This window comes from Betta splendens, chromosome 17 (assembly GCF_900634795.4).
Source record: "Betta splendens chromosome 17, fBetSpl5.4, whole genome shotgun sequence".
NCBI lineage: Eukaryota > Metazoa > Chordata > Actinopteri > Anabantiformes > Osphronemidae > Betta > Betta splendens.
Window position 1 is genome coordinate 7926158 of NC_040897.2, and position 22137 is coordinate 7948294.

At 49.1% G+C, this 22137-nt stretch overlaps 5 protein-coding genes across 8 annotated transcripts in view; 3 read left to right on the forward strand and 2 right to left on the reverse strand.

The window, feature by feature from the left end:
* The first annotated feature begins 306 nt into the window (after positions 1–306).
* fggy (FGGY carbohydrate kinase domain containing) lies at positions 307–8658 on the forward strand. 3 transcript variants are annotated; one of them, XM_029132491.3, is made up of 16 exons: positions 307–2334; positions 2580–2839; positions 3085–3196; positions 3493–3644; positions 3865–3953; positions 4211–4326; positions 4418–4546; positions 5246–5349; positions 5780–5887; positions 6012–6073; positions 6256–6418; positions 6616–6690; positions 6816–6936; positions 7125–7219; positions 8209–8270; positions 8487–8658. In XM_029132491.3, the coding sequence occupies exons 2-16, from the start codon at positions 2657–2659 to the stop codon at positions 8566–8568; spliced, it is 1653 nt and encodes a 550-aa protein (XP_028988324.1). In that variant the 5' UTR covers positions 307–2334; positions 2580–2656; the 3' UTR covers positions 8569–8658. The 3 variants fall into 3 exon arrangements, with proteins under 3 accessions (XP_028988324.1, XP_028988325.1, XP_028988326.1); XM_029132492.3 differs by having other exon boundaries at positions 2649–2839; XM_029132493.3 differs by lacking the exons at positions 307–2334; positions 2580–2839; positions 3085–3196; ... (2 more) ...; positions 4211–4326; positions 4418–4546 and adding an exon at positions 4564–4721.
* Positions 8659–9067: 409 nt separating this feature from the next.
* On the reverse strand, positions 9068–10782 carry LOC114844846 (peroxiredoxin-6-like). Its single transcript, XM_029132496.3, has 5 exons — positions 10648–10782; positions 9986–10142; positions 9756–9905; positions 9537–9683; positions 9068–9454 (listed from the first exon to the last, which is right to left on the reverse strand). The coding sequence occupies exons 1-5, from the start codon at positions 10737–10739 to the stop codon at positions 9269–9271; spliced, it is 732 nt and encodes a 243-aa protein (XP_028988329.1). The 5' UTR covers positions 10740–10782; the 3' UTR covers positions 9068–9268.
* A 507-nt stretch (positions 10783–11289) lies between these two features.
* LOC114844845 (polyisoprenoid diphosphate/phosphate phosphohydrolase PLPP6-like) lies at positions 11290–12813 on the forward strand. The gene is made up of 2 exons (XM_029132495.2): positions 11290–11668; positions 12348–12813. Exons 1-2 carry the CDS (start codon positions 11290–11292, stop codon positions 12767–12769), a joined length of 801 nt encoding a protein of 266 aa, XP_028988328.1. The 3' UTR covers positions 12770–12813.
* An 863-nt stretch (positions 12814–13676) lies between these two features.
* On the reverse strand, positions 13677–15811 carry LOC114844844 (myocilin-like). The gene is made up of 3 exons (XM_029132494.3): positions 14991–15811; positions 14722–14826; positions 13677–14640 (listed from the first exon to the last, which is right to left on the reverse strand). The coding sequence occupies exons 1-3, from the start codon at positions 15433–15435 to the stop codon at positions 13850–13852; spliced, it is 1341 nt and encodes a 446-aa protein (XP_028988327.1). The 5' UTR covers positions 15436–15811; the 3' UTR covers positions 13677–13849.
* Positions 15812–19435: 3624 nt separating this feature from the next.
* The window catches only part of dnm3b (dynamin 3b), a 15348-nt gene continuing 12646 nt past the window's right edge, over positions 19436–22137 (forward strand). Inside the window, exons 1-4 of one of the 2 annotated variants that reach the window (XM_029131517.3) lie at positions 19436–19592; positions 20128–20439; positions 21685–21758; positions 21966–22115. In XM_029131517.3, coding sequence (XP_028987350.1) covers positions 20279–20439; positions 21685–21758; positions 21966–22115 — 385 coding nt within the window. In that variant the 5' untranslated portion in view covers positions 19436–19592; positions 20128–20278. Of the gene's footprint in view, positions 19763–20127; positions 20440–21684; positions 21759–21965; positions 22116–22137 lie in introns of both variants that reach the window. The other variant, XM_029131516.2, reaches the window with a different exon arrangement.

Consider the following 22137-nt stretch of genomic DNA (forward strand, 5'->3'; position numbering starts at 1 on the left):
TAGGTAATGCGGACAGAGAAGCAATGTACTCTGGGATTACGTAGTGTTTTTGAATATTTAGTTACCCGCTCAATTATTAGTTACCAATTTTACAGAGAGCAGCTCCTTAATGCCAATTAATATTTTAATGACCCATTTATTTCACACGTGTATCACTTAATATATATATTTTAGTAAGCTATATATACACACACACACACACACACACACACACACACACACACACACACACACACACACACACACACACATATATATATATATATATATATATATATGCAGATTAAACAAACAAGAGCAAATTCAAAGTGGAGGTAGGATTTTATCATGAAAATATGAAATAAATGGTTCCATAGGCCAAATGTCAGCTGTGGGACACTTGCAAGTAAAGTTATTTTACAGCAATTATGTCATATAGTATCTTAAATGCAGAATTCTGCCTTATTTATTGATTATATTGTACAACCCCTTTTTTGCATTGTTCAATCCATCCATCCATCCATCCATCCATCCATCCATCCATCCATCCATCCATCCATCCATCCATCCATCCATCCATCCATCCATCCATCCATTCATTCGTTCATTGTCTGAGCAGCTTTTGCTCTGTATGGTAGTTTGTAATTAACCAATCAGCTCATGGTATAGTTTTACACCATAGAATCTTAAAATCACTGTTTAGTGAGAATTAAAATATAGGGAAAAGTGTTGCACTGGTGCATTTAAATTGGGTCATTGATACAGTTGTTAGTTGAGCTAATGTATCATGATAAAAAAAATACCATTACAGTCATGATGTTAAATTAATCATAATAAACTTGCTGTCCTGACTTTATTAATTACTCTTCAGAGCACAATGTATGTTCATTATATGCCTACGCTTCTAGTCCTCACATGTAAATGTGAATCTGCACTGACTGAATTCATCTCACAGCTGCAGTGTGGTCTGTCTGGCCTCCGCCATTGTATTATTCAACATGTTCTCCTCAAGCCAACTATAAATAAGTTAACAGCTCCAGACAGCCTCGGAGAACCAGAGCTGCCTGAGGTCAACTCTCTTGAGATGACACGCTGTCCTCACAACACAGTCGAGCAACACCCATTTGGAAGTATTTGACACCCTGAAGAAGAAACCCAGCACTGGAATGCTTTGAAAGCATGGCAGTAATGAAGGCAAACCCAACTTCAGCTTTCTTTCCTCCATCCTCCTAACACAGGAGAGCCAGCTTCTAGTGTAACAATAACTAAGTCTATCACTTGACTCTGTGTGTCTCCCACACCTGTGTTAGGACCCACCGCAGAGTATTTTTCTATCAAACTACTGCTGCGTCCCGGTCGTGCTTCCTGTTTCCCTGTCAGCTTTTCCACACTGCTGGCCCGACCAGGTCGCCTTCAGATAACAGCACTTTCCTCCTCCCCGCGCCGCCCAGCTGTTTCCACTGCATGCAGTTTTCTAATCAGGAGCTGGTGCTGCCTGCCTCCCAGTGGGCCTGCTTTTGTTGTGCAGAAGTGGGACAGTCCAAGTTCCATGGAAACACCCATATGGAGAGCAAAATACGAAGAAACACTGTATATTTATGTGTTGATGTATCAACAGGGTAAGAGTTTTGATTGCCTTAAGGCCTAGTCCAGAGGGATACACACACTGAGACACACAGTGCGGTGAGAGAGACGGATGAGATTTCAAACACTGCCCTTCCACTGTTTGTTGAAGACCATCTGTTTCTTCCTGTCCTGCTGTTTGAGTTTTTGTCTGAACTCTATCTCCGCTGATCATTTCTGGGCCAAACACGCTGATCACAGCCAGCGGTGCTTCCTTTAGACAGCTGTTTGTCTTCTCTGAAACACAACACAACAGTGTGATGGGACGAGGGGTAGAAAGTTTAACATGCCCAAGTCAACACCAGGGTTTCTTACAGTATATGATGGAATCTTATAATTAGTGTTAAGATGTAAAATACCCTTTAATCATTTTCACATCATTTTACTATGTCACAGCACAGGTATGTGACAGTCCTTGGTTGAATAATAATGTTTTTAGGCATCTTACTCCAGTGATGAAAGACATATTCCAGTCATTAATTATCATATGAGTAACAACACATGCTAGAATATATATTTTTGATATTATAACCCCACAAATATATCCAGTGCAAGAATAAACAACAACGCATTCTTTCCACTGAGTTGTTTCGTTTAGGACCATTAGACTTTGTACAGGCACAGCACGGGGACGCGACTTTGCCTTTTTTGGCCGCTCTTGCTTCCCGTCCCACCCTCAGTCTGCGGCTCAAAGTACGCTCTGCAAAATCTGGACTAAAATCTGAACAGCGGGTAAGTTCGGTTCTAGTAATGCACAGCAGCCATCTGCATTTAGTAATAACTATGTTTATTGAAATACACGTTGTTCTGTGTGGATCGTTAGCAGATCATCGTCTTTGCTGGAGTGTCCACATTGTCACGTGAACAACTCCAGCGTGTGATTCAACTACTCGCGAAGAAACACAAATAAAACAAACACACAAGTGCACTAAACGATCCCCCACGCGGATTTTTTAAAATCTGTTTTGAACCAGCAGGTCGCCTGTTGACACTGACCGTGACTAACAATCAGCCCCCGGGTCTCTCCTGCTCCCCTCTACATCCAGCTCTCCTCATGGCTCAGCTCTATTACGTGGGGGTGGATGTTGGCACGGCCAGCGTGCGGGCTGCGCTGGTGACCAGGGAGGGTCTGCTGAGGAGCACGGCCGAGGAGCCCATCAGCATCTGGGAGCCCCAGTCTGACCACTATGTCCAGTCCTCCACTGAGATCTGGGAGAAATGTTGCACAGTTGTACAGGTACAGCAGTGGGGGTTATGAATAGAAGTGGAGGCTGGAGCTGTAGTTTACCTTGAACTTTTGTTTGTATGAATAACTGTTCAACTTTACCAATTAATTGTATCTATTATACATGTATCTATTAGCTATTTCTATTGTGTGTTTTTATTATTATCGTCATCTCATTACAAGATTTCATTAATAGTCCAATATGGACAATTGTTGTGATTTTGGAGGTTGATCCGACCACTCTGTATCTTTTTCAGAAAGTTATACAAGATGTGAAGAAAGATGAGGTTCGAGGGATTGGCTTTGATGCCACCTGCTCTTTAGTGGTGTTGGACCAGAACTTCCAGCCTGTTCCAGTCAGTCAGGATGGTAAGTGAATTACCTGACAATGGAAAGGACTGTTTGCATCCACCTAGTGCATATTAGGACTGAGGAATTGTAGAATCCCTTGAGTACTTTTACTGGTGGTACCATGATGGTTTCTCAATACTGGATGGTAAGTTTTCTCTTTCACATTAAGGTCAGAGGTCAGAGTTATCCACAGCACAGTCACAGTCCGAACCTGGTGTTGTTTTATTAAATATTAGTATAATCTCTGTGGTTCATCATTTTTGCTAAATCAGCTGATTCTTTATTACTTCATGATGATTACTTCACTTCTCCAGGTGACAGACAGAGGAACGTGGTGATGTGGATGGACCATCGAGCTGCAGAACAGGCCGCTCGCATAACCAACGCTGGCCACAAGGTTCTGAGCAGGGTGGGAGGAGTCATGTCACCAGAGATGCAGCCTCCTAAGCTGCTCTGGCTCAAAGAGGTGAGAGGTGAGCAGGGTCACCACCCATCCGCTGATGAGTGTGTACTGGGAGGTCAGCATGTGCCAGGTGTTGTTTTAGCCTCACCTTTTTTTTACTTGAAACAAATTCCTCATACATGCTCTGGAAAAGAGCTTCATGGTTCACCTCCGACCAGTCAGCCCATGTTGTTATTACTAATCAGAGGTTTTATTAGCACACTTCCTTCTCACCCATGCACAGAATCTAAAAGGGAGCTGCTGGAGCAAAGCCGCGCACTTTTTTGACCTGCCTGACTTTCTTTCTTGGAAAGCAACAGGGTGTTTGACAAGGTGAGCTTTGCTTTTAGCATAATTGTGGTAGATTATGTAACCTTGTGTCATTTATTCATTTATAGTGGTTGTGTAATATGCCTGTCACAGAATATCAAAATGTGAGATAAGAAAAGCTCAGTGTTGTAAAGGTGATTGTCATTAGGCTTCTGTGTTGTCCTGATGAAAGAAACACATTTCATTGACAGTTAAACATTTTAAATTTAAATATGTATTCAAATATGTGAAGTATATTTTAAAGCTGGATTGTCTCATAGGTCTTTATGCACTCTGGTGTGTAAGTGGACATATTGCCCTCCTGAAGGATGGGACCCCAGTTTCTGGACTAGCATTGGGCTGGAGGACCTCCTGGAAAACAACTTTTCCAAAATAGGTCAGAGAGCACAATTTACACATTAACAGCTATCGTCTAATTCAGGCCCAGAGTCTAAAGTGTTGAAGCTTTGTTGTTCTCTGTCATGCAGGCAGCGTCACGTGTCCCCCAGGCACCCCCCTGGGAGACGGGCTCACCCAGGAGGCAGCAGCAGATCTGGGTTTGAACCCAGGAACTGCTGTGGGGGCTTCACTTATAGATGCTCATGCTGGAGGCTTGGGTACAGTGTCACAGGCAATCACAACATCAGATATACACACAAGGTCTATTCTTGTCATTAACAATTATGTCTGCAGACACACAAGCTGGGTTTATAGCTTTACAGCATCCAATCCACGGCATACACATAATTTATGTGTTTGTGTGTGTTCGAGTGCTCCACAGAAACTAAGGAGGTAAATCCTTGACAGTTTGTAGTATCTGTGACCTCTTTGCTGGCTTCTGTAGAGCAGTGGTAGAGTCAGGAATCTAGACCTCTCTTACCATCTGGTTAGGATTTTATTTCACAATAAACTACAGGTGAACTCTGACCCCTGACCTCTGGCTGTGACCTCTGCCAGTCTCACATTGTTGTGTCAGCCAGAGGTGAAGGCTCTCTGCAATTTCTTTAGTCGTTGTACATGTCACAGTGATATACACACACACACACACACACCCCTGCGGCCACTGCACATAAATGAGTGTTCCACCGTAAACTCAAACCAGCTTGATAAACACTATTCTAGCAGTTAGTTCCACTGCAGAAAGATTGTGATCTACAAACCACTGGGATGTGTTCTCTATAAGGTTCTAACAAAAGCTTTGTCACTTCCATTAAATAATGAAAAGTGTTTCATAACAGTACACAGTCTTCTGATGGTGATGATGGACCCAGAATGTGTTTACCATGAAATGACAGTAGTGACTGTGCTTGTTGCAGGCGTGATCGGTGCTGATGTGAAAGGCTTTCACTTGCCTTGTGAGGACCAGCCCTTTACCGCACGTATGGCCATGATCTGCGGGACGTCAACCTGTCACATGGCGGTAAGTGATTTAAAGCCACATTTTAGCAGCTGAGCAAACTTTAAAATTAACAACAGCATTTCCTGTTATTCATTGTTCTTGCGATGTTATATTAAGCAAAAATTGATGCATATAAACACCCACGCTGCCTTTCTTTCTACTTACTCTGATAATATCACTACATGACTAATAAAGCGCCGCCTATAGTTAATCATAGAGTGACAATCTGTTGTATTGCAAACTATTTTTAACGTGTGTGAAGCTTGACTAACCCTGATATGCAAGTTCACAATCTAATAAAGGTAGTGTGATGAATGGTATTTACTGTAATGCTATGACCAGTAAGCTGCTAATGTTTCCACTCCTTCATGTTCACGTGTAGACAGTGAACTTGTCAAGTCTGAACAGTCTGTTGGTCCAACGCTAACGTCTCCACTGTTGCGTGCCTCAGATCAGCGAGCAGCCTCTGTTTGTGCCAGGAGTGTGGGGTCCCTGCCTGTCTGCCATGGTGCCTGACATGTGGCTCAACGAGGGAGGACAGAGCGCTACGGGGAGACTGGTCAGTCGAACCTCGGCCGCGAGGAGAACTTAAACATAGGTGGCTTTTTTCGGGTCACCGAGATCCTGGTAGAGCGCTAGATAAAGAAATGAATCCATATGCGATTATGATTCATCTCCTTCAGATTGAGCACATGGTGAAGGGCCACGCCGCCTACGCCCAGCTGCAGGAGCAGGCACGGCGAAGGTCAGTGGATGACCTCAAACACACTAGGGTTGTGTTTGTTCTAAGCAATAACTCATCAACATAATTAATGTATGCATATGTAAAACTATTAAGACTAGAAGGTGAGATCTGACCTGAGGTTTGATTTTCACTTGAACGTTTTTCAAGATTCTTAATGTTTCTCGTCCTTTTCGTTTTCCCAGCTGTGCTTTTACAGGCGGGAACGTCTACAGCTACCTGAACAGCCACCTGAGGACCTTGGCCGACTCCTGCCCTGCCGTCGACCTGCTGGCGTCCGGCCTTCACGTGTGGCCGGACTTCCATGGGAACAGATCGCCCCTGGCTGATCCCACGTTAAAGGGCATGGTGAGGAGGATGAACCGTCATGATCCACCACCACCACCAGGAAGCTAAAGGCTGGTGACTGTTTCATCTAAATGATGAACGCTTAGTGGCATCTTTGTGTTCACTAATCATTTTCTGATGCATACACGCCTCTTCTGCGTGTTATTATATAATCATATGTTAGAGTGCCTGATGTTGGCTGATTTATGACTCTGCAGGTGATCGGACTGTCACTCTCTCAAACTTTGGATGACCTGGCGCTGCTCTACTTAGCGACAATACAAGGCCTCGCTGTGAGTCTCTTTCATGTGTTCTTTGCACTCTCTGGCCGGCTCTGACATCCTGTTACATGTAGGTGCCTATGAAGGTTATGTTGGTCTATGGTTAACATAGTTTCCGTTGTTACCTTTGGTTTTAGCTGGGTACGCTGCATGTTCTGGAGGCCATGAGGGAAGCAGGACATGACATCAGAACCCTCTTCCTGTGTGGAGGCTTGAGCAAAAACCCCCTTTTTGTACAGATCCATGCGAACGCAACAGGTTTAAAATGTTATACATATATACACATATATGTTATATGGCAGATGAAATGAACCGGTCCCTGCTTAAACATGACAGTCACACTTAGACAGTTCCAAAACAATTCCCTCTCTACATAAGGTCTACGAACACTTCAGTTAGAACTAACTTTAGCTAAAGCTCCACTCGTCCAATATCTCCACTTTCAGGATTGCCTGTAGTGTTGCCAGACCAGATGGAGGCTGTGATACTAGGAGCAGCAGTCCTGGGCGCATGTGCATCACAAGACTACAGCTCGATACAGGTACAATGACACACATGCACTGAGCCTGAAATTCACAGCAGTGACAAAAGAATAGATTTATTTGATGACAACATTCCACGTAGTTTTGAAAATATTCCCATGGTTGGACTGGTCACTGTGTTGGTGACCAGACTGTCTTATGTGTTTATCCTTCAATAACCAGAGAGTGAAATACACATATGTTTATTTTTATTCTTAGGTTAATATATTGTCTCCTAAATGATAACATCTCTACTTAGAATCAGGTTCCAGAGCCTTTTTTACTGCAGCTGCACAGCTTCTCTCATGAGTGGCTAGAGCTCCACTTTGTAGCATGGATGTTCTCTTAAAATATTTAAATCCCAGTCCGAGTGCAAAACCCAGATGACATCATCCGTCTTTTGTTGTGTTTGGTTCTTTTTTAAAGCTGGCTTTGGAGCCAAGCAAGACGTGACGCTGTTTAAATGGGCTTTTATGACGAGCCACCGAACTTCAAGAGTAAAAGCGATGGGGCGCTGGTTAAAAAGGTGTTTATTCTGGTCTGTTGTTTTCTGTCCCAATAAAAAGCAAACTATTAGACGCCCAACCAAAAGGCTTAAGCCGTCACTGACTCGCTGCCTCCATCTGCTGGCTGAAACTGAAACTCGCACCAGAAGGCCTTTTATCAGCTCCGCCTAGTGTCTCAGTAGCATAGGAAGAGAATGGGAAGCCTTTAAGCCAGAAATTCTAAAAATAAGATGATATTGTTTGGATTACGCTGCACCTGTCAACCCATTTTCAGCCCAAACGGCAGCAGCCAGTTGTTCGGTCTGATCCCCTGAGCTGCGCTCGCAGTCAAGTAGCCGGATTTTGTAGGTTTAGACATTAGAGCGCAGGTCTGGCCCTGCATTAGTCATGAAGTCGTCCCAGCGCAGCCGCTGCAGTCGGCCTGTGCTCGCACCATAACTGGGTCACGGCTGCTCTGAACCTGAACACGTGTCACACGATTTACTGAATCATCGTTCTTTTAGGAAGCCATGGGGAAAATGGCTAAAGTGGGGAAAGTCGTTCAGCCCGATCATGAACTCCAGAGGTGAGACATGAAGATGCTGCATGAAGATAAATGCAATAAATCAGCAGTTGTTGGCAAAAAGATCTATTTAATAACTTAAATTAAGGCATTTTTATATATTTTTTCTACTTTTTTATATGTTTTCTACCTAATAACAATCTGTTTTATTATAAAGTTTAAATCATTGTGTATCTGGTTTTTGTAACATTTTTTTAACATTTGACTGTTTTTTTTTAGCTTCTATGAGAGAAAGTACAAAGTGTTCCTGCGACTTTTCGCCCACCAGAGGGAGTACCAGGCCATCATGAGCCCCAGATGACGCTCACCACACCGGAAACAAGAATGTTTTAAACTGGCTGATATTGTTTAAATCCACGATGTACCAGTAGATAAAAATAGCTTTCTGGGATTGGATGTCTCTGAGTCTGTGACCAGCAGCACTAACCACCTGGCAGCGGTTCTGCCTCTGAGGACCAGGCACAGAGCTCTGTCACTGTTTACCAGAGGACACAGGAGCAAATGATTTAAAGGGTTTGACATTCAGCGACATGTAGGTCGTTTCGTGTCCTTCACCTCAAGTCCCTCTAGTTCACACCCCCTTTTTTTAAAACCATCTCGTCCTTGCTCCCTTCCCCTTCCTGTTTCCTCCCGAAACCTGTCGCCACCGGGCCCCGGGATCGGGAGTCGATAAGCTTCCCGGTGCTGGTGTCGACCCGCAGAGAAGGGAACACCAAATCCTGCACGGCTGGGCTGAGCTGACAGCCGGCGTCAAACAGAACCTGCTCAGGACGAGGGCGAAACCAAGAAACGGCTCAGTCTTAGTGGTGTCCAGTGTTAGTGCAGACTCTCAAATGCAACCACTGGGCTTTTATTGTATGTTTATAGAGCAGAAACTAAACTAAGTGTTATAGTTTATTCTGGTAGAACACAATCCTGCATCTTATAAAACATTTACTATACAATTTCTGCTTAGGAGTGATGCCCTGTGCGTAAACCACTTCCTGTCTAGTATTCAAGTACTAGACAGGGTTTTCTCCTTCTTTTTCCATGTTGAGCCCCTGAGGGCAGTCTTCCTCTGACGGCTGTGGCGTGTAGCGCAGGTACTTCCTGCCGGAGGGCAGGTCTTTGCTGTAGACGCCCCATGGGAACAAGGAGGCAGCCTCCTCCTCAGTCATGCTGGGAGGAACCATCACGCAGTCTCCAGGCTGGAGGAAGACCCACGCAAAGGAAGCGGGTCAGTTCTTGGATCGTTTTATCAGCGGAGACCCCCCCCCTCCCCTACTGTACCCTCCAGTCTGCAGGCGTGGCCACGCTTCGTCCCGCTGTCAGCTGAAGGGAGTCCACCACTCGCAGGATCTCGTCAAAGTTGCGCCCGGTGGTGGCGGGGTACAGCAGGGACAGTTTCAGCCTTTTGTCCGGCCCGATGATGAACACCTTCGCCAGAACCAGAGAGAGGGGTCACGCGGACGCAGTTGCACGGGACACAGGTTGAGCTGAAGTCCTTACACAGCGGGCGGTGAGCGGCAGGCCCTCTTTGTCCTTCTCGTCTGGGTCCAGCATGCCCAGAGCCACCGCCAGCTCCCGCTGCCTGTCCGCTATGATGGGGTAGGGCAGCGAGCGGCAGGCGGGGTCGCAACCGTTATACGCCAGGATGTCCTGCTCAGGTCACACACACAGGAGCTCGGTTAGTGCAGGTCACAGCCCCCCACAGCCCGTCAGCCTGCTCTGTGTCATACCACGGTCCAGCCGCGATGATCCTCCACTGAGTCGATGGACAGCGCGATCACTTTCACGTTGCGCCTGCTGAACTCGCCGCACAGTCGGGCAACTCGTCCCAGCTCCGTGGTGCACACGGGGGTGTAGTCTCTGGGGTGGGAGAACAGGATCCCCCATCTGGAGCGAAGACAGTAGTGAGGCTCGGCAAGGTGTGTGTGTGTGTGTCAGTCACGTACAGTTCCCTGTGATAAAACTTGCCGAGGTTTCACAATCGTGGCTCAATTTCCGTTCACCGTTCACACTGTGGTTGTTTATTGTGAGTTTACACAATAGGAAGGATGGTGAACGAGGTCACCGGTTCCGAACTGGCTTATGTCGTTCAAATGTCACCAAAATTATGACAAAGGTGTCTACATGTCAGCAGCCTGCGCACCACGAGCTTAAAGAGGTTTTAGCTTTGACCTCTGCCCTAAATTAAGAATATGAATCAGAAACAGGATAAATGACAGTAGATGCACCTTCATTGTAAGTGAATAGCTCTCGATGCTATTTATCACTGGCATCGGTATAAAGCAGAAGTCGCAGCATTTACAGGAACTAGACGCAAGCTGAAGTCTTGTTTTTTCATCCATATCCAACGATGAACACCCCAAGAAAGGCCACAGTCCAGCTGCGTACTCACGAATCGCCGAGGAACTCGTGGAGCTTGATTCTGCCGACGGTGGTCTCCGCATCAAAGTCGGGAAACACGTCTCCGAGCAGCAGCCCCGGCATATTCACGGCGCGCGTCTGCTCCGCGGCAGCTCCGGCGACATGAAATGAGAAATGAAGATAAGGCAAGCGGAAGCAGGCGCGTGTGAGACGCGCGTTCGCTGTCAGCAATGTGGGACAGATCAGCGCAGGCCACTCGGAGTGACGAAGCGTGTCCTCTCGCTCCGGTTCACAGTAACTCGCTTCTACGGATGCGCGCGGACGTCCGTAGTTCACCTGCGGTCTGGAGCAAAAGTCGAGCTACTGTCGTAATGGCGCAAAATGTAGGATAGACTTTTCCAAAACTTGTATTTGAAAACTCTTCCCCCTATTTAATAGATCACCGTGCGTCATAGTACTTCACAGAGTACTACACAGAATTTAATTAAATTATTTTAATTTTTAATTGGGGGAGAAATGTAACCACGTGACCATAGCTCGCCCAGTTGACATTTTAACCTCGGTGCTGCACCTCCGCAGGCGGTTTCGCGTCTGCAGAAGGATTATCGCGTTGACCATGGGTGGTCCATAGAGAAGGGCGGATTGATCACCAAGGACGTTTCGTCAAACGACAATGTCTCCGTCGGGGTCAAGACGAAACAGCGGCCGCGGGCTGGCGGCTCCAAACCGAGCCCCGTCCGAGTGCCACGTCGGCCGCCGGAGCTCCGGCTGCTCCCACTGCCCCTCGGGCGCGCAAAGCGAGGGCGTCTCCGTCAGTCTGAGTCAGCCGATGGTCTCCATCACGCTCAGGTTCCTGCTGGCGATAGACCTGTGGCTGTCCAAGCAGCTCAGGGTGTGCGCCTGCGAGAAGTCCGCGTGGGGCAGCCTGCGGCCCCTGGTGCGCCTCGTGGAGCTGTCGGGCCACGTCGTCCCGGGGCTGAGCGGCGCCGTGTACGGGCTGCTGCGCGCAGAGACGGCAGCCGAGCAGGAGCTCATGCTGAATGTCGCCCTGGGTAAGAGAACGTGACCCGAGTTCCGAGCGGAGCCACTCCACGGATTTACGCGTGATTTGAATCAATTTAGACCTGATTTCTAACATTCAAGTTGACTCATGTGCATCAGTCCTGTATATAACAACACTTTATAAATAACTATGACAACCCGTTTTCCGTTTTGCTTGCTTCGCTTGCACTGCGTTCAGTTTCACGTCCAACCCGGTGCGTAATTACGCACAGCCGTGCCATCGTTATTGGGGTCTTCGGCGTTCGCCAGCGGCTTCGCTGACTTGAAAACAGCGTTGTCTTCGGGTTCGCCGTAAGCTGCAGGCACGCGCGGTTCCTTATTGCGTGTAGGTCGCTCACATCTGTTGGTTTCGGATTTTCTGATACCCGCTTTGGTTTAAGGCGTGTGGTTAACTAGAGCTGCACGCTTGGTGCAACCAGCCAATCGCCCCCGTGCTGTCGAAGTTGCTGGGCGATGCATTGCCCACAGTTCCTTTACTTAATGTCGGTTATTTACACGGACGGCTCCTTACAAAACGTTTATGTCACGAACAAACATTACAGGCTTCACCATGTGTAGTTGTCAAGAAATAAGCTTCTATAGAGATTTTAAGTTACAGAGGGAAATGTGAATAAGTGAAATAAGAAAACTGAAACCTCTCTCTCTCTCTCTCTCTCTCCCCTCTCACAGCCCTGTTGATGGATCTGATCTTGGTCAGAGTTGTAAAGGCCCTGGTCAGACGCCGCGGCCCAGTCCAGACCCGCTCCGACCTCCTCTCCGCCTTCTTCCTGGAGCGGTTCTCCTTCCCCTCGGGCCACGCCACGCGGGCCGCCCTGTGCGCCCGCTTCCTGCTGGCCCGGCTGGTGGACACGGCCCCCATGCGGGTCCTGGTGCTGGGATGGGCCGCTCTGGTGAGCCTCTCGCAGCTGCTCCTCGCCAGAAGCTACGTGACAGACGTTGGCCTGGGCTTGGCTATGGGCTACTGCCAGTACAGCCTGGTGGAAAGGCTGTGGCTGACCTGGGACCAGCTGCAGGACCTGCTGTTCATGCAGCTGCGAGAGACGCTCACCAACACATGTGGTGGACTCTGGATGCCAGATTGGAAGCAATAGATGTTTTTGGATGACGCATAGTAATATTAATTTATTCTATCAGGTTGTTTGTGTGCTCTTTTCCTTTAGCAAGTAGTTGGGTTGTACAATATTCCAGTGTGTAGCCTGTAGTGACCTTATTGTGTAGATAAAAATCTACACTTACATATAATTGGTCTATTTCATTAACATTTTCCAGGTAAAGTGAAAATCTCACATTACTATGTGTGTCGTGAGGGGGATGTGGGTTCAAATGGCACCGCTCCCTTTGTTTGTGTGAAGGGGGAAGAGGTCAACTCACACTCCAAGTTTCCACCAGCTGCAGGCCGGTCTCCTGACTGTGATCACGCTGCCAAGCACCCCAGCTCTTCTTACACGCCACCTATTTTAACATACTGCTGGAATTTCCAAATGAAACAACTGAAACACCGGCTACGTCTTTAGCTTTACACTGTATTGAAGCACATGCTTGATACTCGCTGTAGATGAGCCCCCTGAGCCATGTGTGAGCGGCTGCTTTTATTAAATGAATTGGGCAATTCGCTGCTGGAGAATCAGCTGGGGGAGGACGATTCCTGGGGGGGGGGCTTTCTGTGGAGGTAGCACATTGTCTCAACAGTCTCTCAGCCAAAAATGATCCCAAAATGAAACTCACCTTTATGTTTCCAAACGTATGTCATTTTTTTTTGAGTTCCTTTAGTCTTTCCAGTGTTAACGTTGCTGGGTCAGAACTGTGTCGGACTAAAACCTCTCCATTAGAGCCTGAAGGTGTGCTGAGATGAGGGCAGTGCTTAATAATAGAACGCAGACTGAAGGCAGGTTTATTCTGATCACACGCTCACTCACAAATAACTGGCATAACTTCAGTCTTAAAGAGTTAACACGTTTTCTGCCCCTTCTGCATTAATCATCAATTAAAGCAGAGTGATTGGATTTCAGTTTTTAATAAATATTTACATGGCAAGAATCGTAGTAGCAGATGAAGCATTTTACAATTTAAAACAGTTTTTACAGTTCGCATTAAGAAATGATTCACGTTATGAGTGTGTTTGTATGTTATGTACATCTTATTTACAATGAATCTTCTGTGTGACGGACTCCTCAGCGGCTGGACCTGACGGTGACGTCATAGGTGACCATGTGGAAGTTGTCCCACGCGTAGAGCTTCCTCTGGGCGTGGTTGTAGTCCAGCATGCTGTTGTAGCGGTACCGGTTCTTGAAGGGCACGGACGCGGGCCGCCTCGTGCCGGTGGCCGTGTCGTACACGTGGTTGATGGTGGTGTTGGGCGCCGCGTAGCTGGCCAGCGTGTACAGGCGGCCGCACACCATGAAGGCGTTGGCCACCGTCCTCTTCCTGATGTTGGTCTCCCAGCTCCTCCTCACCTCCAGGCTCTCGGGGTCCAGCTGGGAGACCACGATGGCGCCCTTGGCCCGGCTCGTGCTGTGGATCGCCCACAGGCCGCGCTCGTCCGCCGCCAGGTCGATGTCGGTGTAGCCGCCCCACGAGTACGGGTACTGGCCGTGGAAGCCCGCGTGCGGCAGGTCCGCGCGCGCCGCCACGCGCTCGGTCGCCAGGTCGTAGCGGATCAGCGTGCGGCTGCTCTTGCGCTGGTAATAGAGGGAACCCCGGTACACGGCGGCCCCCGTGCTCTCCACCGGCTCGGGCAGCACCAGGACCTTCGTGGGGAAGCCTCGCGAGAACTGGTCCATGTCCTCGTATGCGAAGAGCTGACGGACGTCTTTGCCCACGGCGTCGATCCGCCACACGGTCCTGTTGGTGTAGTGAGCGCCCTGAGGCTCGGGGTCCCGCATCCACGCCCCGTACTTCCCTGTGATGCTGTCAGCCTTCCTGTGGGACACAGGCTCCCCCACTGACAGCAGCTCTCCACAGCCTACGTGAGAAGAGATTGAGAAAAAAATATATTATTAAAATCAAAAAAATGTATATTTGGCACACATAAGCACACTTTTACCAGTGAAGCTGTGGTTTGCTTCCGGGAGGAGATGAGATGCTGAAACCTCCGTCAGCTCAGCCTTCATCTCCTGGTACGCCTCACTCCCAGGACTGTATGGAGGGTCTGACAGAAACACACAACAGAAACTCCCATAACACAACCTGCAACCATCAACTCAGACTGTGTCAACGTGGCAGCATTTCATCAATTCAATTATGTTGAGAGAATTTTGAAAATCATTCTCACAGTCACAGTGTTATGGTTTCCCTTCATTCTGACTTACTCACCGCTGGCCGGCCTGGCTTCATGCTCTCCTCCCGCTGAGGTGTGCGTCTGCAGGCAGGGCGCCTGTCCGATCTGCTCTGCCTCGCGGCTCAGCTCGCCCAGCCTCCTCTGCAGATCCTGGATCTGCCCGTTGAGCCGCTCCTTCTCCTGCTGCAGCTGGTTCCTCTCCCTCGTGACCTGGGAATACGCCTCCTGGAGACCCCCTTCGTGGGCAGACGCCATCCCTCCGTCCGCGCCCGCCATGAGCCGGCTGACCAGAGACTCCAGCAGCGTGAGCCGGGACAACATGCCGTCCACCGCCGCTTTATCGCTGCCTCCGGTGCAGCTGGACTCCACCGGGCCGGCCACGGTGAAGGTGTAGCGGCAGCGTCCGGCGGCATCCGAGGCCTGGCTTTGGCCGCACAGGATCAAGCAGGACAGATGCAGGAGAGACAGATGGAGCCACATTCTGGCTTCAGACAGACTAATCGGTGACTGGTTGTTGTTTTTTTTTGTCTCCACAGGTCAGTGTCTGAGTCCGCGTGAAGCTCAGATGAGCTTATTTATACAGTGAAGGGAGAGGGAGTGGGAGGGGGTGAGGAGGGGGTGTGCAGGTCCACGTGGTGGCTGGGCGACGGGACAAACTGTGAAAATCACACAGTATTAGTGGAAAAATGCAGCACCTGATGTTTGCTTTTTCCTGTGGGGAATTCTTCCACCGTGTCCGGGCAGTTGGTTGTTTTGACTAGACAGCCCCTCTTTAAACGTCTACTGCCTGGCAGCTGCGCCGCTGTTTACTTCCTCCATAACGTGTGTGTGATTACCTGTAAACCTGCTTCTCCTGGTGTTTAGGGATCAGGATAACGCGCATCCTGAGGGCACCCCCCCCCTCTTCATCAGAGCTGGGCAGGATGTCTGGCCCAGGAGCTGCTGGCAGCATCCACTCACACTGACACAGAACCAGTAAATAAAATCTTTACGTTACCGACACCACCCTCTTCTAATTGCACCAAAACGGCCCATTTTTCCTTCGGTGCACATCTGTGAGTGGTTCCACTGGGATCGGTCTGCTGCCTTGAAGGCCTTTCTGTTTAACGGCCCAGTGAGAGTTGTCTCTGCCGCCGAGGTGTGTTCTTCTTATGTAACGTTACGACTCCTGTAAAACCAGACCATTAAAATGCTTTCATTGTAAAACCTGCTAGTGCTTATGCATTTGACCCTCATCAGTGATTTTTGGCTGACTACATATTAGCAGTGATACTTATATGTAACTTCCATTAAATGTAATTTTTTACATGTAATTTAAAGTGAATGTTGAGCATTTTGTCCACATATTCCCAACTTTATGTTGCTTATTTTAGAAATCAGTTTCTTTCTCCCAAGTCTCAGAATTTTTTAAAAACTGTCCCGGAATTCATTGCAGTATTTTCTTTCTCTCCCCAAATATTTCTGAAGGGACATTACAACGACACATTATTTTAAACAGGAATTACATAATATTACGTAACAGGAAACAGAGAAGGGCTAGAAAAGCAATGATGAGAGAAACAGTGTAATGGCAGGAACCAGACAGACGCGTAGAAAATGAGACGATCAGCATCAGAGTGGTCCCAACGAGTCCGTAGGTTGTTTGTCCCGACGCTGTTGAAGCGGAGGGACGGCGGCTCTGCTCACTAAGTAGGTGGCGCGTCAGTTCTCGCACTTGGCGCCATTAAAACAACGACAGCATCATTTTCCAGAGTCGATGTGCAGCTAAATCAAAAAACACCTACAGAAAAACAATCCCTGGCTCTCCAGACGTGCATTTACAGGTGTGAGGCGTTGCGTAACAGGCGTTTACACGGGTGCCGCCGCGGCTTGTTGATGCTCAGTGTAATGGATACGTGAGGCAAGACCAGCCATGAGCTCGCAGTGGTTTAACACCCCTAAACACATCCTCCCACCCGAATGCATAGGCGCCGGCTCAGCAACAAACCCACCAGTGTTCAGGCTGAAACGAAAGACCCCGACGCCGAAAGGCTGAGAAAGTCCTGGCACTTTGTACGGTGTTATAATGTGAGCTGCCAAAGTCCAAGTGGGACTTTGTATCTGACTTGTAGCGAGCTGGCGACTGGTGTGTGGCTCTATTAAAAGGACCCACAAGGGTCAGTGTGTGTTTTGCCTCATGCCTGAGACCGTATATTCACAGTAAATCAGGTAGGTGTTGTTTGGTCTCTAACAGCAGTACAGATGTTACACCAAGAGGTTCTCATCGCACTGAAACCCATCAGCTCCAACTGACATGACAGGACAGTGACACTGTAGTCGTTTCTTGGAAGCGCTCTGAGTCACAACAGGCAGAAAGTGATGCTGGTTGTTTCCTTCACCACTGGACTGAACGCAAATCAAAAGATTTGCTTTACACAATAGGCCGAGAGGTAAAGCTAGAAAACAGCCACAGCCTGGCTCCATCCACAGGTAACTGACCTGCCTGCCAGCACTCCAAGAGTCAAGGGATGGAATATGACTGCAGTTAAAAGAGTTTGAAAACATGCACAAATGATGCACATCTGGGAAATCGAAGCTTAATGTCAGATATTCCCTCGTCCATCGCTGACGTGTCTTTTGTGACATACCTTTGTGTAACCACATGATTCTGCGGTGTGTAATTCCTGCTCATTGTAATTCCAGCATTATCTCCTGACATCAGCCTCCAGGCACGTTGTTTTTATAAGTATGGGTCATGGAGCTCCACAGGCTCTAATATATACATACATTCAGCAATTTCAGAAAATGACCTTTTTCTGTGTGTGTGTGTGTGTGTGTGTGTGTGTGTGTGTGTGTGTGTGTGCGCGCGCACGTCCAACTGTGTGTTATGCAACAGAACTACTGTTATTGACATCTTAAACAGATCCAACAGATTTAGGAGTTCTACGATTAAAATGATTTGTGACAGAAAAAGGAAGGCATTTAAGGGGTTTTTTAAACTATGGACTCATACATAATCTGTAACCTTTAAATTCATACCGTTTTTGCTGCTGAACAGTATCTTAGTGCTCTTGTCATCTCATGTCAAAGAAAGAGAAAAGGGGGAGGTCAGTTGAATTCCTTCTCTGGAAATTAATTTAAAGCTGAGCTGCTGAATTCTGCAGCTGTGCTTTCAGTACCATCCACAACAAAAACATCTGATTTCAGCTCTGTTATAACGGCGGCGGAGTGACTCTAAGATGTCCAGCTTTTTTGACTCTGACTCATCACGAGCCCCTGTTGTTGGAAAGTGGTGTATTGTGTATAGTTTAATAGGCTTTTAAATTATTTATTTTTAAATCTTAAATACGGGTCTAAAAAACAACTCTAGGGCCTCACATTCCTAGGAAAACAGGATTGTTGGGAGATGAAAGACGTGGCACAGGGAGAAAAGGGTGTGTGTGTGTGTGTGTGTGTGTGTGTGTGCGTGCGTGCGTGCGTGCGTGTGTGTGTGCGTGTGTGTGTTGCTGGACTGATGTTGACGTTACTGGATACCCCTGCTCACATATCTTGTCCCTGTTAGCTAGGTAAGGTCACAGGGGTTGAGCCGGAGATTAACTGCATTTGTCACACAGGAAATAAGACCACCACACGCTTCAAAGCACAATTGAGATGGAGGAATGTTTCTCGGGTTCATTGTGTAATTGTGTAGTTAATTGTTGTAATTTCTGCATTAAATAATACTAATCATCGTTTTTATAACCAAGTCAAGTCAAAAGGCTGCGGTGTTAAGTTGCTACCGCCACCTGGTGGCGGATCGGCTCACTACACCGCGCTGTGTCAAAGAGACCAATCATTGAAGGCCTGATCGCAATAAAAAAAGAGCAAACGGCGACTGAATCAGCGAGCTTTCACCGTCAGCGGCCGAGGGAGGATGCGCAGACGCAGCTGCACAGCTCCAGCTGCGCCGCGGCGCTGCCGCGTTCCTTTGGAGCCCCTCCGCCAAAAAGCGTGAGAAGCGAAAGCTGGGCCGTGTCACCAGAGCGGATACCAGTCGAGGGACGACGTGTTGTGTTAAATGGAACACGTGTTGCCCTGGGAGAGCTCAACACACAATGGCTGCGTCCTTTCCGCATGAGCGCGTCCACCGGCCTCGGCCCGCAGTGACAATGTGGGGACCGAGCACCTTTGTGTCCAGTTCACGCAAACCTGTTCCCAGGACTTTATAGGCTCACCAATTACGTAACTGGTTACAAAGCAGTCTGCCCTCGAGTGAATTAGCAGCGTGTGACATGCGCGAGCGCTGGTTTCTCCTGCTACTGCGGGGATCACAAGGAGGACGTCCACCTCCTCCGTTGCACCGATGCGCAGCCGTGCCGCATGACTCACAGCGGCGGAGAAGGCACGGATGTAAACAGGGGGCGGGCGCAGGTAGGCCTAACCTGCACCCGCGCAGCCAATGGGAGGCCGCGTTTCGCCGCAGCGTCGCCGATCTCGCGCGTTCTATTGGCCCTCCGCGGCGTCAATACGGTGGGGCGGCGAGGCGCAGCTCGGCAATTACACCGCGGCGAAGAGGAGAGGACAAGGGGGGGGAGGAAAAATGATTAATCTCTCAGCGGCGAATTTGTGCTCGGGATGAGAACGCGTTGACATTCCGGCCGCCATCACGAAGGCTGAAGGTGCAATTAATGCGAACGGGATCGAGATCAAGCCGATGCACCGCCGTAGCAGGTGGCGCTTGTGTAATCGTCCGCGCTCGTCTTTGCTGCCTGATCTGCGCGTCGTTTCAGCACTGGACAGCGACCGGGACCGTCGGGCGCTGCGAACGCGGAGGGAATCCTGAGGCGGGGTATGCTGACAGCCATCCGCGCTCGTTAACGCCGTTCGTTAACGACCACCGCTCTCCACTGCACGCCGGCGTTTGCGTGCACGCGCTAAATTGCGTTTTTACGCAATCCGCGTGATTTGCAGAGCGCTGCGCGCACGGATTGGCTCAGCGTGACTGTGTGGAGCCCACGAAGCTTTACTCAGCAAATGCCCTTGAAAGCATAGGCTTCGTGCTAAAGGCGCTATATGTGTGTGTTTGTGTGTTTAAGGCAGCGAGAGAAAGAGAGAGAGAGAGAGGGGGGGGTAACGGTGGTGGTGGGAAGCAACTGCGCAATTGTCTGTCCCTGTCTGTTCATCTCCCCCCCTCCTCTCTCTCTCCCTCCACAGTCGGTGCGACCCTCGCTTGGCTCGGGGCAATGAGCGGCTAGATGACTTCACCATCAACGAGCGCCGCCGTCTCCTGGACTAATAAAGCAACGCCACAGCTCCCCTCCTCTTTCTTCATTCGCTGAGCCCCCCCGCCCCGTCCCAAGGCACCATGGGAAACCGGGGCATGGAGGACCTGATCCCGCTGGTCAACAAGCTGCAGGATGCCTTCACCTCCATCGGCCAGAGCTGCAACCTGGACCTGCCGCAGATCGCGGTGGTCGGCGGCCAGAGCGCGGGGAAAAGCTCCGTGCTGGAAAACTTTGTAGGCAGGTAAAATTGACCACCGGAAATAGGATAATCCCTGGTTGCGTTAACCTTGAGCGTGACATAAGAGGCCTATGGGCCGAGCTCCCTGCCCGGAGTTCACAACATCTCTCCCCAGCTTTGAGTCAGTGCTGGTGAGCAGAGACCTCCAGTGATGAAGCCTATTTTTAAACGCACGCTGTCTTGTGGCTACTAGCAGAAAAGGGGGGCAGTATTTGGGTTACAGCAGCACCCTTGGGATTTGAGCCCAATCAGCACCAACCGCAGCCCGGCTCCTTCGGCGGCGCCACATTAACCGTGTCCACATTCGTTAAAAGGCAACGAAAGTCATATTCTGCGTTGTACGAACTCAAGGCAGCGGAGTCGTATCGCCTCCTGTTGCCGCTTAGGAGATCACCATCACGTCGAACGCACGCAATGAATATTCAGAGCGACGCCTCTAGAGCTCAGTCGACCAAAACCATAAGCAGCCGTGTTTCGATCTCTCCCTCAACTGGTAGCGTTTACTGGAGAGATTGGCCCAGAAAGGAGATTGACTCAAGGGCTGCGCGAAGCACCGCAACTCAGAAAGATTGAGGATCTGAGCACTAATTACACTGTCCCTCAATCTCCTCCTAATAAAAAGACCAGTGGTAATTGCATCAACAATAATTAGTCTTTGAAGTTTATTCCTCTTGTGCAGCGTTTACTCCTCTGCACAGAAACAGTGCAATCAGAATGAAAGAGGGAAAGGTCACGCCACTTACTTTCTCATGTAAAGGTCATATTCTTCATTATAGCCGGTGCTGCACATGAAAGAAGGGAAACACAGCTTTCTTAAAATACCTCATCCGGGTTATTTGGGGCTAGAGTTTCGCTGTTGAGGTGCTTTTAAGGTTCCATCATCTCAGTGATGGCACTCGGTGGCTGAGCAGAGCCGCTCTCGTGCAGTTTCCAGATGGACGCACGGGTTCTCCCCGCGTCGAGCGCCGCGCTGCCGCTGAGTAATGGCCCGTCTGTCCGGAACCGGCCCCGCGCTCTGCTGAGTGGACAAACAGTGCGCTTCTCGTCTTGAACCCGCGGCTCCTGGGGGACGTCTGCGGTGGATATGTGTTGGGGTTTATTGGACTAGAGCGTTGCCATAGGAGATAGGGATACACTTCTTAGTCCGGTCAGATGGAGATGGTAATAGAACTATGCCAACGGTACCGAGCCTCCTGTACTTCATTTGATAGGCGGCTAATTTGGCTCTAACGTCTTTGTTTCCTGCAGGGACTTTCTGCCTCGTGGATCTGGTATCGTCACCCGCAGGCCCCTGGTTCTGCAGCTTATCAACGCCTCGGCAGGTGGGCAGACATGCTGCACACACACACGCACGCACGCACGCACGCACGCACGCACGCACGCACGCACGCACGCACGCACGCACGCACGCACGCACGCACGCACGCACGCACGCACGCACGCACGCACGCACACACACACACACACGGCAGCGGTGGGACCGTCTCTGTTTGTAGCTAAAGTTGCACATTTGACCCGTGTCCTCTCAGAATGGGCGGAATTCCTTCACTGCAAAGGGAAGAAGTTCACAGACTTCGACGAGGTTCGCCAGGAGATCGAGGGGGAGACGGACCGCGTCACAGGGGCCAACAAAGGCATATCTCCCGTTCCCATCAACCTGCGGGTTTACTCCCCTCATGGTGCGAAAGTACACTCATATGT